The following is a 23,157-nucleotide window of genomic DNA, read 5'->3' as shown; positions in this document are numbered from 1 at the left end:
GAGTTAAGAGCACGGAGCTCTAACCACCTGAGCCACTGGGCCGGCCCCCCAAAAAATAATTTTCAGTTACACAAGTGTTATAGTTTGTCTCCCTTTTTTTTTTTTTTTTTAAGGCAGAGCATGGAAAGGAGCATGGGTGCTATGAGCGTGAGGAGAGCGAGTTCCTTTCTTCTGCCCCTGCTGCTCGGGTTCCCCCAGGGCTCTGCCATGTGCAGCTGGCTGGGACGCAAGGGTGGCTGGATGTCCTCCTTGGTCCTGTGTCTCCGTCGATGAGTGTTGGTACCCGCTGGTTTCTCTGAGCCCTTGCTCAGGGAGAGCGCAGTAAGTATCAAACGAGCTAACTCCAGATCCCCCTTGTTGCTGACACTCCAGAGGCCTGTGGCTCCGATTTCGTCCAGACGCCCTGCTTCTGTGGCCGGTCCCAAATCTTACCCTTGGGTCCTCCCCTAGACCCTTGGAACAATTTTGTTAACAAAAAGACAATGGGACTCGTTTGAGCTTGTCTTTTCCCCCACTTGCGTCTTCAGGGAAGGGAGGCCAATACTGTGTGCAGACCCTTTGAGGCGAGATTGTGAGGGTGGAGGACAGAACGGTGGTGGATGGAGAGACAAGGGGCCCCGCCAGCGTGACCCTCAGGGTGGCCGGGCCCCTTAGGGCCCCTTATCCCTTCTCGGCGGCTGAGAAAAGACCTACGAGTCTGGGCTCCCGCAGAGGCACCTGCTCCCTCCCGCGGGAAAACCGTGGCCGGGGCGGGGCTGCGTGGGCGCGGGGGCGTGAGGGCCCGAGGCTCCCTGGCCCCCAACGCTGCGCGCTGCTTAGGACCTTCAGGGAGCGGCGCTGGGGGAGCCCGTGCCTGGGATGGACTTTCTAGTCTTTATTAATGAGGAGGACGAGAATCAGTTAATTTGATTTAGAAAATTAAAGAAATGGGACATTTTTACGTGCAAAGGAAGTGTAGTGGACGCCCCAGGGTGTCAGGGCCCCACTGAGCAGAGCGGGGGACCGGGGTGTCCCCTCCAGCGGGGCCGTGCGCACGCATGCGCAGAGGGCGGGGAGGCGGGAGGCCCCGCCCCGGACCCCGCCCCCAGGCCGCCGCGCTCCTTGGGCCCCGCCCCCAGGTCTCCGCGCGCCTTGGCCCCGCCCCCTGCACGCGCCCTGTCGGCTCCCGCCACGTCGGTCCCGGCGCGGCCCCGGGTGTGGTGGCCCAGCTGGGGAGGGCGCACCCGGCCGCCGCTGCCGGAGCGGACGCCATGGGCAACGCGGCCCCGCGCTTTGCGTCCGCACCGGCGCTGCTGCTGCCGCTGCTGCTGCTGCTGCTCCGGGCCGAGCGGCCGCAGGGCACCGAGCTCACCTTCGAGCTGCCGGACAGCGCCAGGCAGTGCTTCCACGAGGACGTGCCGCGGGGCGTCAGGCTCTCCCTGGACTTCCAGGTGGGTCTCGCGCCCCCTCCAGGTGTCGCCTGGCGGGCACCGGCTGGGGCCTGGGGCGGGGGTGCGCAGGTGCCCCCTGCAGGCCCCGGGGCTCCAAGGGGTGTCGCCCCAGCTCAGCTGGACGCGGGCTGTGTCCCACGTCTCTTGGACCACTTCATCCGCGCGTGTCCTCAAACGTGGCAGCGAGAGGCAGTGGGTTCTTGGTTTGATTCCCCCCCCCTTCTCTCCAGCGTTTAAAGTCGTTGTTGGGGCGAGCGCAGAAGTGATTGGAAGGGGCGCTTTGGAAAGGGGGTCTCAGCGCCGCGTGGGAGCCCGGCCGTGCCTGGCAGGGAGTGGGGGTGCGCCTGCAAGATATGGCTGTTGCCGTGTGGCTTAGAAAAGCCCCCTGCGCCTGCACCCCTGGCTCCCTTGAGCGACCTCGGGGTTCACAGCTGCAGGAATAGGTCCTGGGTGAGGGACCTGCCTCTAGGGGTTAAGTGAGTACATCTAGGGTTGGGGGGGCTGAGTGGGACTCACACCCGGAAAGCCCGCTGCGTGTGGACATGTTCTGGCTGGCATTCCAGACGTGAGGTGGCACCAGCCGCGGGAGTGGGGGCTGGCCAGTGGATGGGCCTCTGGCCAAAGCCATTGAAAGATGCATATGCATGTATGATGGACTCTGAGTCCCGGATCTGGCCACTTTCACATGTCTGTGGATAACGTATTAATAGAAATTGTGGCTTGGTTAATGGGGCAATCAGTACAATTACCCAAAAGAACCCCAACCAGCCAACCAACCAACCAAAAAACCCCCAAATAAACCAAAGATCATTGTGAGGGTGGAGGGGCCTGAGAGGTTCTGGCCACTGCTCGGTCAGGAACCACTGTCAGGGTGTTTTGTGTGGGTTTAAATGCCTCCGGCATCGGAGGCTCACTGCTACCATAGCTACTGACCACCTGGGCAGAGGCAAGGCTACAGTTTGGAAACAGCTGGAGGCCACTGACTGTGTCCTTCCATGGACCTTGGGTCTAGCCATTGAGCACCTGAGTGATTTTGCCCCCTGGGTCCCCGTCCTTCTCATTGTGTCACTGTCAGAGAACCTCTTTCGTAAGTTTACAGCGAGTTTGAACAAAATGATCCCAGGACCTGCCCACATCGCCCACATCGCCAGTCACTGATTCTGTGAACGCTTAGGCTGTATTTGCCTTTTCCCTGCGTTCCATAAGTAATTAAATGTTAACACCTACTAGACCTGCTCACCAGTTGACTTAACAGCGGGACCTCAGTTTCCTGTTCTGTAAAATGGGAAGGATGAGGCTGATTACACTCTTGCTGAGCAAAAGCTTTGGAGTCAGGAAGGCATGGACTCGAACCTTAGCCCCGTGCCTCTGATGCAGTCTGACCACGGCCACGTCACTGTACCTGTCTCGGCCTCGCTGTCATCCTCTGTGAAATGGGAGTGTCGTAGCTCCTGCCTTAGAAGGCTGTGAAGTTTAGTGAGATGAAAAGAAACGTTGGGAGGTCCAGTCGCAGTGCTCTCTGGTAACATAGATGGCGCGTGTCTTTTGTGGTTGTCAGGTCATCTCTGGAGGCCACTACGACGTGGACTGCTCTGTGGAGGACCCTCTGGGCAACACCGTCTACCGGGAAACCAGGAAGCAGTACGACAGCTTCACGCACCGGGCTGACGTCCAGGGTGTTTATAAGTTTTGCTTCAGTAACGAGTTTTCCACCTTCTCTCACAAGACCGTCTACTTCGATTTGCAGGTGGGCGACGAGCCCCCGATTCTCCCGGACATGGAGAACAGGGTCACAGCTCTCACTCAGGTGAGTGCGCCTCACCAGTGACAGTCCTGGCGGGACCCCCTGGCCTCTCCTTCCTCGACTCTCCTGTCCCCGCCTGGCCTAGCGAGCAGTCCCGGCCCCAGCGCCCCGTCCGCAGTCTGTGTGGCTTTGCCCCTCGCCACGGTGCTCTCAGCTCCACGCCATTCTCGCACCGGAGCCCTGCTGGGCTGTCCGCTGGCATTCATTCCTGGGTCCCCGTCCCTCTCATTGTGTCACTGTCAGAGAACCTGGAGCCTGTGTCACAGGTTCATCTACTCTATGATATGTCTTCATCCACAAGACTAAGTCCCACTGTTGTGTGGTTTATTAGGGTGACACGAGCTGCTAGAATGCGTAAACCCCAAATATCAGTGGCTTAACATGTCGTACTTTTCTCACGCAAATAATGGTCTAGAGAGTGGAGATAGTGGTGGGCAGCTTTTCTCTGTGCAGTCACTCAGGAATCCAGGCGCTCGGTTTTCTTGCCATCTTTCTGCTGTCACTTAGGGCTCCTGAGCCCTTGCCTCTGGCCACCAAAGGAAGGAGGGAATGAGAAGGAGCCACCTGGCCCAGAAGTGACACACGCACTCGTACCCCCTGGGTGCGAAAGAGCCGTGTGTCCAGTCTGCGTGACAGGAGGGGCTGCCAGGCCCAGTCTCCGCTGGGCAGGCGACTCCTGGATCAAGCCCAGTTCGCACTGGGGAGAGAAAAGGTGACGTGTTTGGAGGACTCGTGGTGACCTTTGTCCCCGTGGCTCTCCAGGTGAATCGTAGTGGACCCCAGCCTCCTTTGTCAGGCTTCCCTCGTGCTGTTGGGGCTCCTCGCTCCTCCCTCACGTGGGCGCGGTTCTTTCCCTGTGTCTGGGGCGCGGCTCAGAATAGGAGCTCACTGCATACTTGTCAGGTGACTGAGTGGCAGGGCCCAGAGATACCGGCAAGACAGGAATGGCCACCCACAGCCAGAGACCTGCGTGTCCAGTGAGGCCAGGTTACCTCCTGGGCTGCCCCCCAGGTGGCCACATGCCCCATTCTCTGTGGCTTTGACCGTGGGCTCATGTGCTCCGTCTCCCACCTGCCTGGCACTTGGCGGTAAGTGCTGTACGTACATGGTCCAGTGTGGCAACCGCTGTCTACATATGGCTATTAACTCAACTTAAATTAAAACTTTGCTTTCTCAGTTGCTGTATAGCCACATGTGTAGTGCTTAGTAGTCACAGGTGACTCGGGAAAGTTCCGTTGGCAGCGAGCTTGGTGGCGTGACTTCCGGCCGCGGATTGGCCAGGGTGTATTTCGTGTGTAAGGTCTTTTGCAGCCTGTACCCTTGAGAGTTGTGTTGGTCGTGATGAAATGCATCCGGTTTGAAGATGGTGTAAGCCTCCAGCAGCAGAGCGCCAGCGCCTTCCGCTGTAGCCCGCGGAACACCCTTCGTGGAGAAAAGGCTTCACGGATGGGTGCCGCAGAGGGGCTGCCGTGGCGACTCAGCAGTGGAGTGGGATTCTGTTGCAGGAAAGGGGTTCGTACTGCCTCTGGTCCAGCCTCAAAAGAGGCATTTCCTGCCACTCTGAGCCCACTGCCTGGAACGGGGGTCCGTCTGTGTCTGACTCCCCGAGCTGGTGGTACCAGGTGGTGGGAGACAAGCGCGGACGGCACTGTCTCTGCCGCCAGGCAGGGCACCATGTGGAATACGACCTGCAGCCACTTAGCCACAGGACGCTGGAGCAGAGCCGTGAGGTCAAGGGAGGCTCTCAGGGGAGGGTCCCATTGATTCTCCCAGGAGAGAGGGATGCCTTCCCAGGGAGATTTGTGCTTCAGAGTGAACATGTGGGCAGTGACCGAGGACTGTCTGGCCCCGGAGGAGGAGTTGAGGACCCGTGCGGGGGGACAGCAGGTGCAGCTGACTGCTGCTTTCTTCGCACCCCTTCGTTTTGCTCGGCATGGTACCCTGTTGGCCAGCAGGTGTTGTCTCACTGTCCCCAGATGTCCCCCAGCACAGTGCTGGGCCAGAGGCCACATTGTCTGGCACCAAAGCAATACTGGGGAGAGAACAGGATCCAGAGTGACCAGGGCCCAGGCCAGGGCCTCCGGCCCGAGGGACTTGGCATCAGCTTGCGTTCCAGGATGAGCAGAGGACAGTGGGGCACAGTGGGGCACAGTGGGGCAAGGCCAGGCTCGGGTCTGGGCAGACCTTCGCGGAGGCGACAGGCTCCTGACAGGTCAGGCCCGTGGCTGTCTCCGTGGGCCTCAGGACATGGAAGGTTTCCAGACTCTGCTTTGAGGCTAGCGCGTGCTTCCCTGCCTTTGTTTTCGGGAAGAATTCCCAGAACCCCATCCTTCTGTCCTGAGGCCCTGCAAGGTGAGGGCCAAAGGCCTGCGCACTGGGTGCACGGATTGGGATGTTGTAGAACCGGAGGAAGGAGACAGGTCATGTGTCTGCAGAGACCAAGTGTCATGGTGACCAGAAACCCTTGAGGCTCCAGAGCGCTGGAGACCTGCCAGGCGGGGTGGTCACACGCTAGGTGAGCTGGGGCCTGTGACCCTGGATCTTTGAAGCAGTGGGGTTCTGCTGGCCTCCTGTGGGCCAGGAAGCAGGCGGGAGCGATTGCCTAACTGAAGTTGTGTGGTAACAGGCCCGAGAGGGAGGGGTCTGGTCTTAGCTGACACGGGGGCCCTGGAGGCTGCGGAGGCAGCACGCTTCCGGGTATCTGGGTCTTGGTGACGTTTTGTTCTGCTATCTCCCATGGGGCCTATGCCCCATCCTGAAGGTGTCTGCAGGTTTTAGACGCCAGGAAAGCTGTACAGTACCACCCGTCACTCCACAGCCCTCTGACACCTGGCTTCTTTCCCTGTCACTGATCTGATCGGAAATTATTCCCTGTGTGTGTGTGTGACAGTTTTCAATTACAGTTGACACGTGTTATGTTAGTTCCAGCTGTACAGCATAGTGATTAGACATTTATGTACCTTAGGAATTGATCACCCTAATAAGTTTTGTCACCATCTGTTGCCCTACAGTTAGTATGAAGTCATTGATTATATTGCGATTGTTCCTGCAAAGGCCACTGGGCCCTCTGCATAGAATCGCCGTGCGGTCTCTGGCCTGTGCATGTGGCTCAACTTTTTTTTTTTTTTAAAAATTTTACTGGGGAAGGGGAACAGGACTTGATTGGGGAACAGTGTGTACTTCCAGGACTTTTTTCCAAGTCAAGTTGTTGTCCTTTCAGTCTTAGTTGTGGAGGGCGCAGCTCAGCTCCAGGTCCAGTTGCCGTTGCTAGTTGCAGGGGGCACAGCCCACCATCCCTTCCGGGAGTTGAACCAGCAACCTTGTGGTTGAGAGCCCACTGGCCCATGTGGGAATCGAACCGGCAGCCTTCGGAGTTAGGAGCATGGAGCTCTAACCGCCTGAGCCACCGGGCCAGCCCTGGCTCAACTTTAAAGTGACGTCTTCTCTGCCTGGGGCGCGTTGTTCTCTTCTTCCCTTCCTCCCTCCCTCCCCAGGATTCTGGATGCTGGCAGAAGGCAGGGGCTGCCGGCCCAATGCCCGGCCAGGGCCCAGGGAGCTCCCAGTTCCAGTGAGAGCAGAGTCCACTCTGAGTTTCTGGGTGGGCTTGGGACAGAAGAAGGAAGCGCAGAGAATGGAATTCTAGCCTGGAACACCAAATGAGCCCTTCCCTGATGTTTAAAAAGAAAGTTTTGTGTATTAATATGTAACACGGCTGCATGACGGAGTCTGGACCCTCGAGACCGTCATACTAAGCTGTCACCGGCCGCGTCTCCTTCCCCACGTCCCTGCTGCCAAGCTGCCCTGCTCCCCCTGCTGCAAGGAATCCCCCCTCGTGCCTGCCCCCCAGTCAGGCCTCTTCCAGCCCCGCAGCAGGATTAGCAGCTCCCCTAGGTGTCCCCCACTCTGTACACCCCCTGTTGGTGGCTTTGTCACATTACACTGGTTACATTCACCTTTTTGAGTTTCTTGGACCCAGCACTGTGTCTGACTGATGCATGTGTCAGTTTCCTGGGCCTGGCACCATCCTGGCCCACAAGTACACACTTAGCAAGTATACATTACAGTGAAGGAATTAGAGGAAGTTTGGGCTTACGAGACCCAGCAGGATCGGAAACCCTCGCAGTCGTATCTCCCAGGCCTCTCTCTGGAGTCCCCAGCCCCCCGGTAGCCGTGGTCAGGGCTCCCAGGGCTGATGATACAGGTATGGCGCTACCTGCCGCATCGCCCTGTGTCGTGGTCATAGGAACATCAGGGAGTGTTCTAGAAATGCCATGTCCTGAGGGCAGGTTCACACCGGTGTCACAGGCTCCTTTCTAGTGACAATGGACAGGCAGGGCCTGAACTCCGATCCTGGCTCTGCCACCTACTGGCTGTGCCTCTGGGCCAGTCTCTTCACCTCTTTGAGCCGCGGTCCGCGCTTGTGAGGTTAGGCCACACCTGCAGCACAGACACATACGCTGCGGTGGCCACGGGCCTTGCTCGGGGGTAGCTGTGTGACCACTCTTCTCTCCCCACCCAGATGGAGTCTGCCTGTGTGACCATTCACGAGGCTCTGAGGACGGTGGTGGAGTCCCAGACGCATTACCGCCTCCGTGAGGCCCAGGACCGGACCCGGGCCGAGGACCTGCACAGCCGGGTCTCTTACTGGTCTCTCGGCGAGACCATCGCCCTGTTTGTGGTTGGCGTCAGCCAGACGCTGCTGCTGAAAAGCTTCTTCGCAGAAAAATCGCCCATCAAGCGGGCGGCCCACTCCTAGTGGGCGGTGCCCTGTGTCGCGGTCCCTCACTCCCTGGGATGGGACGGAGCAGCTCTCCGAGGTCACAGGCCCCTGCGGGGCTGTGGGTGCGACCCGGGGCAGCAGACGGGGCAGACGGGGCAGACGTGCGCTCTCCTCTGCTTCCCCTCACACGCTTCAGCCTTGTTCCCGGCTTCGATTCCTGCAACCCTGCCATCGCTGCTCAGCACTGCTTACCGTTCACAGGAGGTGGGTGTGGGATGGGCCCTGGGGGCCGCGGGCTGGTGGGAGGGGCCCGAGTGCTGCCCTGACGCTCCTGGACGCCTGGCTCCGGCCTGTGTGTGTCCCGGCCGGTGTGCAGGTGGCCCTGCCTCCCGCGGAGCTCTGTACCCGGACAGCTTTGCAGAAACTTCCACCCCAAGTGACAGTGCTGTCGGCCTGCGCACACGAACAAAGTGGTGATGGGTGCGCTTGGTCAACTGTATTTCCTTGGATGCAAACTGTGGCTAATAAAGACTGAACGTGAGTGGCGTGGGGACGTGTGCCTTTGCTGTTTGTGAGAGGGGCACATAGCCTTGTCGGGAGCGTGGCTGTGTGTACAAATGGCTGGACGGTAACACAGCTGTGACGCCGTACAGATGTGGGTGCTGTGTCTGCACAGGGGTGGGGGTGTCGTGCCCTCCTGGTTGATGGAAAGCAGTGAGATGGGGACTTGGCATCTTGTCGTCTGTCTGCAGAGATCACGGTCAGCAGCTGAGTCATTTCTTTCATATGTGGGGACTGAGAGCAGGACGTGGGAGGCTTCGGCCGGCCGTGGTGGCTGCAAGTGCTGAGTGCCACGGCCAGGTTGCCACCGTGGACTCTGGGGAACTTCTGTGAGACCGTGTCACTCCTGGTCAGAACCTGTGCCCCACGTGCCCAAGTGATGCTGACTCCTCTCTGTGGCCCTGGGGCAGAACCCCCTCGCCTCTGGCAGGCGTGATACGTTTCACCCGTGACACAGTTCACTTATCACACAGGTGTGTTGAATTTCACTTTTCAGACACTCGTAATGTATGTCACTTATTGCACTTAAGGCCGTGCTGTGTTTCACTTATTACATGGGCGTCATATATTTCACTTATCACTTGTCACACAGGCTTGAATAATGTCTCACTTATCATATATTTATTATATGTTATGTTTATATACATTTGTTACTTATATTACACTTATTGCATATATGATATTACATTGATTATATAGATCTTACATTTATAGAGGAATCACTGGTGTTTCAATACTACACGTGCACGGCTCACTGTCAGGTGTCCCATAGGCCTGCAGGCCGATCACACAGGTGTATCAATTGCAGAGGTTCCTCAGGAGAAGCGTGTTAGGATGGGGGCTTCCACCCCTTCTTTCTGTCCCTCCAGTCGTCTGACTCCCATCTTTTGTCGCCCCTGTCGTCCTGTCATCTGGTGTCCCATCGTCTGCCACCCCTTTCTGGTTCTGGGCCCCCCTCCACTTACCTGTCCTTACGGTCCTTGCACGACTAAGATGAGAAATGCCAACATTTCCTGGGACTGTTGTTTCAGGGGAGGAGAAACTCAGGCAGGAGAGTGGGGTGTAATGGGGAGAGAGACTGGGGGGGGCTAGAGACTCAGTAGTAGAGACGCAAGGGAAGACTCAGGAGAGACACTGAGGGGCAGAGACAGACTCACAGCGGAGAGACGGCGGGAGGTGGGAGGCAGAGATGCGGGCCAGGCGGCTGATGGAGGGAGAGTCATGCGGGGGAGACAGACAGACGGACGGAGGGGAGGGAGGGCCACAGCCCCCGGCAGAGACGCAGACTCAGCGCCGGGACGAGTGGGGAGATAATGGGTGGAGAGTTGGGGTGAAACACTCGAGGGAGAGACCGGGAGGAAACGGAGGGGGAACAGACTCATATAGAGACTCCTGTGGGGGAGGCTGAGGGGAGAGAGACTCGGGAGGGGGAGAGAGACTCGGGAGAGCCTCGTATATTTGGGGTGACACTCCACGTAGCACCTGGGAGACAGGCGGGGAAGACACTGAGGGAGAGACTGGAAGATTCGGGGGGAGACGAGCGAGGAAGAGACTGAGTGGAGAGAGTGAGAAACTCAGGAGGGGGGCAGAGACTGTAGTACCTCGGTTTCCCACGTCTCCATGACGAACATGTTGGTTTGCGACGCCGTGAACCCGGAAGTAAGTGCTTCGGCTTCAACCGTGACTCAGAAGTGACCGTGTTTCACGGTGAGTGTTGCTCCCGAGGCCGAGCCGTCGGCTGTTTGCCAACGTCTCCGAGCCCGTGGATCATGTTCGGAAACCGAGGGACCGCTGTACAGAGACTGGGGCTAGAGACTCGCGAGCGGCTCAGAAATCCTGGGCGGGAGACACGGGGCAGGTTCAGACAGACCCAGGGGAGACCCTCAAGGGTTGGGGGGCAGAGAGGGAGAGACTCAGGGGGAGACTCAGCTGCAGAGACGGGGGGAGAGACTCGGGGGGAGACTCAGCTGCAGAGACGGGGGGAGAGAGAAACAGGAGAGGCGCAGAGTGGGGAGAGGGTGGGTGGAGGGTCAGAGGGGAGAGAGTCCCATGTCCTCAGGTGACACACTTGGGGGAGAAACTGGGAGTCTGCTGAGGGGGGAGAGACTCAGAGAGAGACTCAGGGTGGGGGAGACAAAGGCGAGTTTGAGGAGAGTCAGAGGCTGTGGGGACAGAGCCCCAAAAAGCAGTTTCCAGGCTCTCGGCCTCACGTGGAAAGCTGCTGGCTCAGGTAGTAAATGGCCGTCAGCTGTGGCCAGTGAGCCACCGGCCGCTAATATAACTGCCGTGGCTGCGCTAGCAGCAGATGGGGGGCTGGCAAGACGATGGTGGCTGAGCCTGCAAGAGCGGATTGCAGTTAGCAAGTGGGGTTGGTTGGTTGACAGAGAAGTGGACGGCGGGTTGCAGACGGCCCCTGCTTCCTGTGTCTCCAACCCAGCCGCCAGCGAGAATATAGTGGTGACTCCCCTACCTATGGCTCCGTGGGTGTCCCTTTTGGCCTCACCATGTCCTGGTTCTTATGTGGGGGTGGCTACTGCGGGGGCAGGGATTCAGAAATAGAGATTGGGGGCCTAGAGGAAAGATGGGAGAGAGACTGGCGGGTAGAGACAGACTTGGGGGAGGGATTCTAGGGAGAGACTGAGAAACAGACTGGGGGTGAGATACTCAAGGGAGAGTCTGAAGGGACAGAGTCAGAGGGAGAGAGGCCTGGGGGGCTTTCGGCTCAGAGATAGAGACGGGGGAAAACTCGGGGGTAGAGACTCAGGGAGAGACTCAGTGGGGAGACAGTGGGGGAGACAGTGGTCACCCCCATACTGCTGTCTGTGTCTATGAGTTTGTTGCTTTGTTTATGTCCCACACATACGTTACTTCCTATGGTTCTTGTCCTTTTCTATCTGACTTATTGCACTTTGCATGAGATTCTCCAAGTCCATCACTGTGGTGGCAAATGACAATGTTTCATCATTTTTTATGGCTGAGTAGTATTCAATTATATATGTGTATCACCTCCTCTTAGCCAATCATCTCTCAAAGGACACTTCAGTTCCCATGTCTTGGCCACTGTGAATGATGCTGCAAGGAACCTGGGTGTGGGGTACACAGATCGTTATAAATAAACGTTTTCCAATTTTTCGGGTAGATACTCAGAAGACGGATTGCTGGGTCATACGGTAAGTCTATTCTTAATTTTTTGAGGAACCTCCACACTTTTCCTTAGTGGCTGCACCAGTTTACATTCCCACCAGCAGTGCACAAGGGCCCCTTTTCTCCACAGCCTCTCCAACACTTGTTATTACTTGTCTTGTTGTTAGTATCAGTTCTGACAGGTGTGAGGTGATAGCTCACTGTGGTTTTGATTTGTATTCCCCTGATGATTAGTGATGTTTTTATATAGCTGTTGGTCATTTGTCTTCTTGGGAGCAGTGTCTGTTCAGGTCGTTTTTGTTTTTGTTTTTTTTAAAGACTTTTATTAAAATAGAGGTCACATACAATATTAGTTTCAGGTGTACACAGTAGTTATTCAAGGTTGATATACCTACAGAAGTGACCACCGTAAGTCTAGCATTATACCCGGAAATGTGAACCATTTCTTTCCCTTCATCGTCTCTCCCTTATAATTTTTCAATTATTGTTGACATTCAATACCTTGTATTTCTGATGTGCAGCATAGTGGTTATACATTTACATAAGTTACGAAGTGATCCCCCTGACTAGTACTCACGTGGCCCTCTCCAGTTATACTGTATTATTGACTGTATTCCCCGTGCTTTACTTTACAACTCCGCGACTACTTTGTACTTTTCAGTTTGTACTTCTTAATCCCTTCACCTTTTCCACCCTGTCCCCCACCCCCTTCCCATCTAGCACCCCAATAAATCCAGGATGCATCTGACACCATCCAGTTAGTACAACATTAATGACTATATTTTTTATGTTACATATTACATCCCCATGATTACTTTGTAACAATTAATTCGTACTTCTTAATCCCTTCCCCAATTTAACCTACCCTCCTAACCCCCTTCCGTCAGGCAGCCATTAAAATGTTCTCTCCGTTGAGGAGTTTGTTTCTGTTTTTTTTATTTTGTTCTTTAGATTCCACTTATAAGCGAAGTCACGTTCCGTTTCTCTGTCTGACGTGCCTCACTCAGCACAATACTCTCCAGGTCCATCCAGGCCGCTGCAGATGGCAAGAACCCACTCCCTTCCCTGGCCGAGCAATGTTTCCCTGTATATATGCACCACCTGCTCTGTCCATTCATACGCCCAGGCTGCCTCCACATCTTGGCCCTTGTAAACAGGGCTGCAATGGACATACGGATGCACACGTCCCCTCGGAGTAGTGTCTTGGGTTTCTTCAGATACTTACCAGAGTAGGTTACCAGGTCCTTTGTCTTCTGCTATAGTTGTTGGTTTAAAGTCTATTTTGTTTGGAATAAGTATTGCCAGCCCAGCTAGTTTAGTTTGTTTCTATTTTCATGAAATATCTTCTTCCATACCTTTATTTTTAGTCTGTGTGTGTGTCTTTAGGTCTGAAGTGTATCTCTTGTAGGCAGCATAAGTAAGGGTCTTGTTTTCTTATCTATTCAGGCCCCCCACCTTTTGATTGGAGCATTTCAGCCATTTACCTTTAACTGCTTTTTTTGTTGTTGTTGTTTTTTGTTTTGTTTTTTTAATTGGGGAAGGGGAACAGGACTTTATTGGGGAACAGTGTGTACTTCCAGGACTTTTCTCCAAGTCAAGTTGTTGTCCCCTCAATCTCAGTTGTGGAGGGTTCTGTTCAGCTTCAAGTTGTTGTCCTTTCAGTCTTAGTTGTGGAGGGCGCAGCTCAGCTCCAGATCCAGTTGCCGTTGCTAGTTGCAGGGGGCGCTGCCCACCATCCCTTGAGGGAGTCGAGGAATTAAACCGGCAACCTTGTGGTTGAGAGCCCACTGGCCCATGTGGGAATCGAACCGGCAGCCTTCGGAGTTAGGAGCACGGAGCTCCAACCGCCTGAGCCACCAGTCCCGCCCTAAAGTAACTGTTGACAGATATGTAAATGCTGCCTTTTTAAATTCATTTTATTTATTTATTTATTTATTTATTTATTTATTTATTTATTTATCTTCAGTCCTAGGATTTCTTGTAATAGTGATTTGGTGGCGATGAACTCCTAGGGTATAGCTTTTTCGTGTCTGGGCAGGTCTTTATTTGTCCTTCGAATCTAAATGACAGCCTTTCTGAGTAGAGCAGTCTTAGCTGAAGGTCCCTGCTTTTTATCGCTTTGAATATTTGCTGCCAATCCCTTGTCTGCAAAGTTTCTGTGGAGAAATCAGCTGAAAGTACCTACAGGGGAGCTTCCGTAAGACGGCTTTTCTCTTGCTCATTTTCAGATTCTCTCTTGGCCTTTAACCTTAGGCATTTTAATTATGATGTGTCTTGTGGGCCTATGTACTATGTATCTCTGTACTTTCTGGGCTTATGAGTCTATTTTCTTCGCCAGGTTAGGAGGGCTTTCAGTCATTATGTTTGCAAATAGGTTTTCGATTCCTTGCTCGCTGTCTTCTCCTTCTGGTTCCCCCACGAGGCAAATGTTGGTCCGCTCGATGTTGTCCCAGAGGCCCCTGAAACTCCTCGCTTTTTTGGGATTCTTTTTCCTTTTTGCTGTCCTGGTTGTGGTTCTCTGCTACCTGATTTTCTAAATTGCTGATTTGATCTTCTGCTTCATTTAGCCTGTTGATTCCTTCTAACATATTCTTCCGTTTAGTTATTGTCTTTATTTCTGACTGGTTCTTTTTTGTCTTCTGTGTCCATTTTTTATGTTTCCTGTCTTATGTTTGTGGAAGTTCATTAAGATCGTTGGGCATCCCGATCACCAGTGTTTGGAGCTCTGCGTCTGGGGATTGCTTGTCTCCGTTTTGTTTAGTCCTTTTGCTGTAGCTTTGCTGTGTTCTTTTATTTGGGACATGTTTCTTTGTCTCCCCATTTGGCTGTTTCCCTGTGTTTGTTTCTATGTATTAGGTAGGGCTGCTGTGTCTCCTGGTTTTAATAGAGTGGCCTTACGTTGTAGGTATCCTGTGGGACCCAGTGTCACAGTCTCTCTGGTCTCCAGAGCCGGGTCCTCCAGGTGTGTCCCTGGTGTGGGTTGTGGGCTCCTTGCTGTTGTAGTTGAGACTTGTTTGCGGGGCTCTGGTGCCTGCCCTGTCTGCTTTGTGGGTGTGTTGTCGTTGGAGGTGGCAGGTGATGCTTCAGCCCCGTCCGAAGCTGGCCCTGGGAGGGACCCGCTGCAGGCCAAGTTCAACTGCAGTCTGTGCCCCGTCAGGGACCACCTGGCGTGAGCCACAAAGCGATTCAGAGATGGTCGCTGCCGGCCCTGTGCTCGGAGGTGCTTTGAGAGGCCAAGTTGTGAACGAAGGCCTGGTGTCGCTAGTGCCGGCCTGGGGCTGCCCAGCCAGAGGAACAGGACACGCTAAAGCCAAATGCTGCTTGTTTGGGTTTTGTGAACCTTTGAGAGATTTTAGGAACGTCTGCTGCATGAGCCAGGGTAAGCCGTTTATAAGGAAAAGCCACTGGAAGCGCCGGGCAGACTAAAGGTGAGAGCCAGTTGGAGGGACACTCACACACGCTGCGTGCAAGCGGGAGGGCTCAACAAAGAAATAACGGCTCCGGCCAGGCCCCCCATCTGTGAGAAAGCTGCCCCTCCAGCCTACACCCTGAAGGTGAACAATTCGGTTTCTCCCCGTTCTGTCCCCTGTGCCTCTCGAGCTGCTGCCCCAGCGCTGGAGCTCAGAGCGGGTGAGTCCATCAGCGAGTAAGTCCGTGCGTGGGCCCTTTAAGGGAGCACCGAGGAGTGCAGTGGCCCTCGTCCCACTGAGCCACAGTCTCTGCTGGTTTTCACAGCCAGAAGTTGCGGGGACTTCTCTCCCGGCACTGGAGCCCCGGGCTGCCAAGGGCTGGGACCCCTCCCTCCTGGGGGGGGGCAGGGGACCTCCGCTGCTGAGATGTCCCTCCCGATTCTTAATGGTCACACGTGGGTGTGGGGCCAGCCTGTTCTGTGTCTCTGTCCCTCCTGCCAGTCTCAAGGTGGCTTCTTCTGTATGTCTGTCCTTCGTACTTGTAGGGCTTCGGTTCAGTTCAACTTCAGATAATTCTCAATAATCTGTGGTTTACTTGTCCTGAGAGGAGGTGAGCACAGCGTTTACTCCACCATCTTGACTGGAACATCCATCTGCCCATGTTTTAATTGGATTGGTTGTTTTGTTGTGAGTTGTGTGAGTTTTTTGTATGGTTTGGATATTAGCCCCTTGGAAGTATGAGTTGCAAATATCTTTTCCCTTCAGTTGGTTGTTTGTTTTGTTGATTGTTTCTTTTATTGTGCTGAAGCTTTTGAGTTTGTAGTGTAAATCGTTTATTTTTGCTTTTCCTTACCTTTGGGGGTAAGTTCCCAAAAACCCCTCAGACCCAGGCAGGTTCATAAGTTTAGTACCTGTGTTTTCTCTTATGTGTTTTATTGTTTCATGTCGTATATTCAAGTGCCTAATCCACTTTGAGTTAATTTTTGTATGTGATGTCAGATGGCAGTCGAGTTTCATGCTTTTGCAGTTGGTTTTCCAATGCTCCCAATGCCGTTTATAGGAGAGGTTTTCCTTTTCCCCATTGACTCTGGCGATAATCAATTGCCCACATACACGTGGGTTTATTTCTGGGTTCTCAACGCTGTTCCGTTGGTCTATGTTTCTGCCAGTATGATGTTGTTCTGATAACTGTAGCTTTGTATTGTAATTTGAAATGAGGGAGTGTGATACCTCCGGCTTGGTTCTTTTTTCTCAGGATTGCTTTGGCTTCAGGGTCTCCTGGTCCAAAAGAATTGGAGGATTTTTTGTTTTATTTCTGTGAAAAATGCCATTGGTATTTTGATAGGGATTGCGTTGAATCTAGATCGTTTGGGTGGTATGGCCTTTGTTCCTCTCTGCTGCCAGGGGGACGTGGGCACTGCTGCTGCCCCTCTTGCATCCCCGGCTGCAGTGTGAGGGCTGCAGCCTGACCTCGCGCTGACCAGGGCTGCAGCGGGCGCCAGACTGCGCTGCGGCCGCCGGCCCGGCCCCTGCTACTCATTCCATTACCCCACTTTCTGATGTGCTAGAACCTGAATGTTGCAGGGGCGTCCGTGTGCTGGGCAGGGGGTCCTTTGTTGAATCAGAGTTGTCCCACTTGTAAATTTAAGGGAGGGAGAAACAGTGGAGTCTTATCCCTCAGCCATGATGCTGACGTCATCTCCCCCCCAATTTTTTTTTTCTTTTGCGGCGTGAGTTTTTCTCGTGCACCTAAACAGCAGTGACGTTGGGACAATGAACCCTCCCGTGGCTGCCCACTGACGCGAGGACAAAGCCCAGCTCCGGGCACCTCCGAGCACCTTCGTATTACATCGGCCCAATATGGTCACTCTTTCGTCCCCGGGTTTTCTCTCAAACCGTGTCCTCTGCCCAGAATGCTTCCACACGCAGGCTGGGTCACGCGTGTCCTCAGGAGTCCTCCGGGCCGAGGTCAGGGCTGAGCCCAGCGCTGGGGACCCCGGGGCCCCGCTCCCGCCGGCCGCGCCTGCACGTGGGGCCTCACCGCGCTCCTTGCGCCCCGAGAAGCAGCGTCGGGAGGGAAGGGGGGCATCCGCAGGGGTCGGGCCCCTGAGGAGTCGCCCACGGGGCGCCGGGCCAAGTGCGCCCAGAGCTGCTGTTGCCGCAGATTCCTGCGGCGGTCGGGTCACCTCGCTCCCACTCGGAAGCACTGCTCCTTCCCCCCAGAATATTCTGATGCAAATCCCAAACATCATGTCATTTCATCCCGACGCCTTTCATCTTTGTGGACTTTTTAAAAACGTAGATAAAAATGCCATTAGCACATGTAACTGAAAGCATAAACTCTCTTCCTCAGTCACCCAGCAGAGTCTGTGCACAGCCGGTTTGCTTGATTCAGGCTCCAAAATGGTTCCCTACAGTGTTTGCTTGTTGGGTCTCCCCTCCATACTTCCTGCAAATGGAAGTTAGTTCCAGAGGCTTATTTACATGCAGGCTCATTGTATATGTATTTTAGCATGTATTAGGTGAAAGTAAAACTAGTTCACCTGTGATTTCCCTGGGTCACTGCTATGGATGAGGCTAATTTCAAAAGTGAGTCTCTTGCAGGAAAAATAGAAGTCAGTCTTGGTGTTGGTGGTACAAGTCTTGGCGCAACCCATGTAGGTGTCCGTGGCTGACAGAGGTTTGGAAAACCTCCCAGGGGATTGAACAGGTGGTCCTCATGGAGGAGAGGGGCCGCCTGGGCTGACGCGGCCCCCGTTCCTGCAGGGAAGGCGGCCCAGGCCCTGAACCGTCAGCACAGCCAGCGCATCCGGGAGCTGGAGCAGGAGGCCGAGCGGGTGCGGGCCGAGCTGAGTGACGGCCAGCGGCAGCTGCGGGAGCTGGAGGGCAAGGAGCCCCAGGATGCTGGCGAGCGGTCCCAGCTCCAGGAGTTCCGCAGGAGGGTCGCTGCCGCCCAGAGCCAGGTGCAGGTCAGCGTCAGGACCCCGGGGTGGCAGCTGCAAGTCAGGTGGGCTCTGGGGCCCAAGCTCACAATGGAACCTGTGAGTGCCACGGCGCTCGTGCCCAGGCGGCTGGTGGCGCTGATGCCCTCCTGACCTTCCAGGGTGAGGCTGGAGTTGTATCAAAGCTGGCGGTACCAGGGGTCAGCCCAGCTGTAAACACAGCATTGGCAGGGAGGTGGGTCCTGCCTGACAACCATCTGGGAGAGCAAGGAGGCCAGTCAGCCCTTCCTCGTGCAGCCCTCCCTCCGTTCTGCTCCCCGTGCACTTACCTGTCCATCCATCTTCCCTCTGTCTGTCTCCCCATCAGGCCATGTAATGCACCTGTTTATCCCTTTATCAGTTGATGTGACCAAGTGTCCATTTATCCATCTCTCCTTTCACCTTTCTATTCCCTTTTGTTGATCCATGAATTGTCGGTCCATCCTGTTTTTTACCTTTACATGATCCCATCCATTCTTCTGTCTACCCATCCTTCCATCTGTCCGTCCATCTTTCATTCCTTTTCTCAGTTCCGGTGTCCAGGAGAGAATATACTAACGTGGTCAGGAACATGGGCTCTGGGGCCTGACTGCGTGGGTTTGAATCCTAGCTCTGCCATTTATTAGCTGTGTGTCCTTGGTCAAGTTTCCTAACCTCTTTGTGCTTCAGTTTCCTAATCTGTTAAGTGGGGATAATAATCCTACTTTTTGATAGGCTTGTTAGGATCATTTAACATCCCCAGAGCACTTGGTATGTGCCAGGTGTGTAGTGTCAGCGTACCTCCCATTAGTAGTCTTGATATATATATATATTTTTTAATGAACTTTTTATTTTTTATTTTATTTTTTTATTGGGGGATATTGGGGACCAAACAGTGTGTTTCTCCAGGGCCCATCAGCTCCAAGTGGTTGTCCTTCAGTCCAGTTGGGAGGGCGCAGCTCAGCTCTATGTCTAGTCGCCATTTTCAATGTTTAGCTGCAGGGGGCGCAGCCCACCATCCTATGTAGGAATTGAACTGACAACCTTGTTGTTAAGAGCTCGCGCTCTAACCAACTGAGCCATCGGCTGCCCCAGTCTTGACGTTTTTGTCCGTCCATCATCTCCCGTCCTGCTTCCCCTTCTGTCGCCCCGTCTATCCATTCGTCGTTCCTCAGTCCGCCTGCCCTTGAGCGCCCAGCACTGGGCCGGACCGGCAGCGCCCTGCGCACCGCCCAGCAGAGGCTGTGTTCGCCCAGGTGCTGAAGGAGAAGAAACAGGCGACGGAGCGGCTGGTGTCGCTGTCGGCCCAGAGTGAGAAGCGGCTGAGACCCCGCAGGCCTCCCGGCACGACAAATGGCGCAGCGAGCAGGGTCCCCCGCACGACATGGGTACGTCTATCTCGATGGATCCCTTTACGACAGTGTAGCGCTGTTGTACGTCATGTGCACAAGTTGACACACTTCCCAGAATATGAGTGAGAGAAGCGGAAAGACTATAGGAAAGTTTGGTGATGCACGAATTTGCTGGATTTCCCTTGTAGCTAGACAAGTACTTGGTCTGTTCTAGGTCATCTGCTTTTATTTTGAAATTGCTGTTGATTTCAACTAAAAAAGGTTTTGCTCAGGTTAACAATCAGGCAATTTTAAAAAACAGTTAAGTGTATAGAAAATTATATATTAGAAATACATTTTGGTGATGGGGTGCAGGTAGTTGCTATCAGAACTATTGACAGTTACTTTGAATATTGTCATTTACAATTTTCTATTTTGGGTAGCAAGCGATAGCAAGTATATTACTTTATATATTAAGAAGTCCACGTGTATTGGGGTGGTACTTTATACTGAGTATAATACAGTTTTAGTGAGTATAGTACAAGTTTTAGTCATTTTTCTCTCTGATCCACCCTCTGTAATACAGTCAAGTAGTTACCTTAGTAACAGTAGATTTGAAGGTCATGCTTCTATTTAAAAACATTTTATTAAAACAGTGGTTTCCAGTTGTTTCCATTGAATATGGAATTCCTGAAAAGCGTATGTGTCTATTTTTGTAGTAATATCTACGAACCATAGCCATGATTTCAGAAAACTTGAATTAGCATACTTACGACTCTATTGAATAATCACGTATCACGTAGAAAACATGAAAATAGGATGAAATGAATAGCATTTTATTTTGTGGACCTAATCAGGCCGAATTTATACTATTGTTAGCTAACAGCAGATAACAAAGTATACATTTACGACACATTTATTCTTAGCAATAGCAGATGTAAATATTTAAAAGGATGAACTTGATAATTTCAAGTGTTTTCTGCGGATACCTTCTCAGAACTGATTGCATTACCATTGTTTTTGCCTCATCAGATGGGTGGTGAAGAGACGGTGAGATTCAAGGAAAATGTCACCCTTCCCTTTTTTGAGTTACTCGTGTTTGCACGATTAGTATTATCTTCAGTCTGTAGCTCTTGGGAGAAAGATCTTGTAAAACAACTTGCCTACTTTATGATAGTTTAATTAAAACCAGACACTGTCGTCCACAACTCCACTTAGCCAGGCCCACAAACGTGTAGCCTGTGGCAGTGTGTGTTGGAAGCGTGCGAACGAGAGAGAGTGAGGTGTCAGCGCACCTCAGAGCTGTCACTGCCCTCCCGCAGGATGTGTGCCAGGTGACAACAGTTGGGAACATCTGATGTATCACCCAAGCAAGGGTTCTGGTGACAGTCACCATGGTATTTTGATTTTTGAAATCTTATTTTTTTGTTTTTTAAGTTTAACATTATAGTCTAGTAAATGGCCACACATGCTTTCTTGTGCTGTGAAACACGGGAGGTTCTGATAAGCAGCTTCCGTCCAAGCCTGACTTCTGAAGTTCCTGAGGCTCATGCACCTTCTCTGCTCGTTACATTGTAAACAAGTGTGGATGAAAGGCCCATGTCAGAGAGCTGTAATCAGATGTCTTGGCAGCATTAGGAAATAAACAAGTTCTTTTTTGTAGACAAATGTGGACTTTGCATGTGGTCTCTCTGTTAGGCTCGAGGTAGAAATCTACAGTGGTTCCTGTGGTTTGTCTTTCAGAAAGAGAAAAGGAAGCTGGAATCGTGGGCCAGGCACCCATTCTTGAGTGTGGAGTCGGCCGACAAGCAGATGGGCAAGGAATTGTGTCCTGGGCAGAGCGTCTGCCAGAAAAGGTGAGCGTAGGATCGAATGTGGGTTTGAGCTTCGGACGCCTGTTGGAGAGCAGTTTCACCTCTTTAACTTCAGTGAATCCCAGCCACAAAGCGTTTCTCGGGGGTCCTGAAATTCTCCATTTCCATCAGGGAGACAGTTACAGTAGGTTGTCAGTAGTCATAAAAGAAATTGGGGGTTGCCCTAGGTGGTTGGCCCCTCCCTCGCCTAGAGACACAGGAAGAAAGCACCAGGTGGGGTCAGGGTCTTGCTGTAGAAACGAATTGGATGAGCAGTAATCCATGTAAAGGCTGTAGTCACTCTCACCCAGAAAGGAAGTGGAGTTCTTTTCTTCGGCTTTCCTTCACAGATGATCCATATCTGATATCTGTGATCTCCTGTGTTTTAATTTCTGTAAGCTCTTTGCTGCTGGCAGAAATGTTAATCCCTGCAGAAGAAAGCTTTGGTGTTCTTATTCTTGCCAGCAGCCCAAGTGAATATTAAGAAAACGCCTTGTGAACACAGCCAGTCCCGTGTTTTTATTGCACCCTCCCAGCATGTTCAACCTTGAGTTTGACCTCCAGGGTTTGCAGTAAGGAGAGGAATAGGAGAGAGGAGAGAAGGGAAGAGGGAAGATGGTGAGCCAAGGACCGCTGCGTTAGAATGTCATGTATTTATGTACATGCGAGGCTTTGGGGTCCGGAAATAAAGCACATGCCGTCAATGCCGTCAATACCTTGAGGAAATCCCATCAGATGGGAGGAGAAATGTGTGAAGTGTTGATGTCCATTGTGTCGCGCAGAGGAAGGCGTTTCCCCCTCGGCATCTTGTGCTGAGTTTGCCAGCAGATGGCGCCCTCAGGAGAACAGTGAAATAGACCTGCATTTTGTCTTTTTCCCCTCGAGTGATCATGTGTGTGGCTGTGAAGGGAAGATTAGAAGGAGGTCCAGCCTGCCACGGTGGGCCCTTTAGTGTATATCGTGTGTGTGTGTGTGTGTATACATGCAGGTATGTAGAGAGACAGCCACACACATATACATGCATGGGAGCCAAAAACATGTCTACAAGTGGACACTTTGGTCAGCGTTGCTCAAGCAGTCGTTCTCTGTAAGTGTCCGGACGCTGAGGGGCACCTGTGATTGCACAAGTCCAATGTGACTTGTGTTCATCTTTTGTTATCGGGACATATTACAATTTTGATACAGTTTTCCTTTCTTAAAATGTGTGTACATTTTGGGGGCATCCTCGACATGCATACATTTCATTTCATGCTGTCAATATTTAAAATGCTGTCAATATTTAAAAATTATTTGAGACCTGTCATAAATGCTTTTATATAAAATACCATTGTATTTCTATAACAATTATGAAAGCACTGGGTACTGATTATAGCAATTGACTGTATATGTGAACAATTATTTTTCAGAATCGAAAGGCACGTGTGCATCTCCTCCACTTATTAAAAATGGAGTCATTCCTAGTTCAGTAGGAGGCAGCTCTGAAAATGGTTCCCCAGTAGAATCCATGTGCCTCGATCAGCGTTTCCTACAAGGCCTAGAGTTTTCCCCTGTTCACAGGGAGTATGGACCACACCACCATTGTGTAGGTACGTACGACTCATTGTGGCTCCAGCGAATGAGATAAACCGTAACTTTTCACTTTCCGTGCTCTTTGCGCTAGAACACTCATAGAATGCCTAACGGGCTACACTTGTGTTAGTTAGCGTGCTGTGTAGTCAGACATCTACCAAGAACTACAGAGAAAAACAGCAGGCTGTTTTCTGTAAGCTCGGAACCTATTTTCTGACTTAAATAGTAATTCTGTCTAACTTACTTGACACTCTAATGCCTGGAAATTTGAAGGTCGTCATCGCAACACAATGCTTCCTGGCAGTCCCAAGATGTAGCAACATAATTTTCTTCTTTTAATTTTTCAGAGCCTTGCACATGATCTTCTGTTGAAAT

The 23,157-nt window shown here is 52.8% G+C and overlaps 1 protein-coding gene across 1 annotated transcript; it reads left to right on the top strand.

Annotated features, from left to right (window-relative positions):
* The first annotated feature begins 1,149 nt into the window (after positions 1-1,149).
* Positions 1,150-8,495, top strand: TMED3 (transmembrane p24 trafficking protein 3). Its single transcript, XM_088789402.1, has 3 exons — positions 1,150-1,430; positions 2,989-3,237; positions 7,754-8,495. Exons 1-3 carry the CDS (start codon positions 1,251-1,253, stop codon positions 7,988-7,990), a joined length of 666 nt encoding a protein of 221 aa, XP_088645528.1. The 5' UTR covers positions 1,150-1,250; the 3' UTR covers positions 7,991-8,495.
* The last annotated feature ends 14,662 nt before the right edge of the window (positions 8,496-23,157 follow it).

Source organism: Rhinolophus sinicus, chromosome 13 (genome assembly GCF_057876585.1).
Source record: "Rhinolophus sinicus isolate RSI-liver-muscle chromosome 13, RSI-T2T, whole genome shotgun sequence".
Taxonomy (NCBI): Eukaryota; Metazoa; Chordata; class Mammalia; order Chiroptera; family Rhinolophidae; genus Rhinolophus; species Rhinolophus sinicus.
The sequence above is the reverse complement of the archived record's forward strand: the minus strand, read 5'-3'. Positions and strand labels throughout refer to the sequence as shown.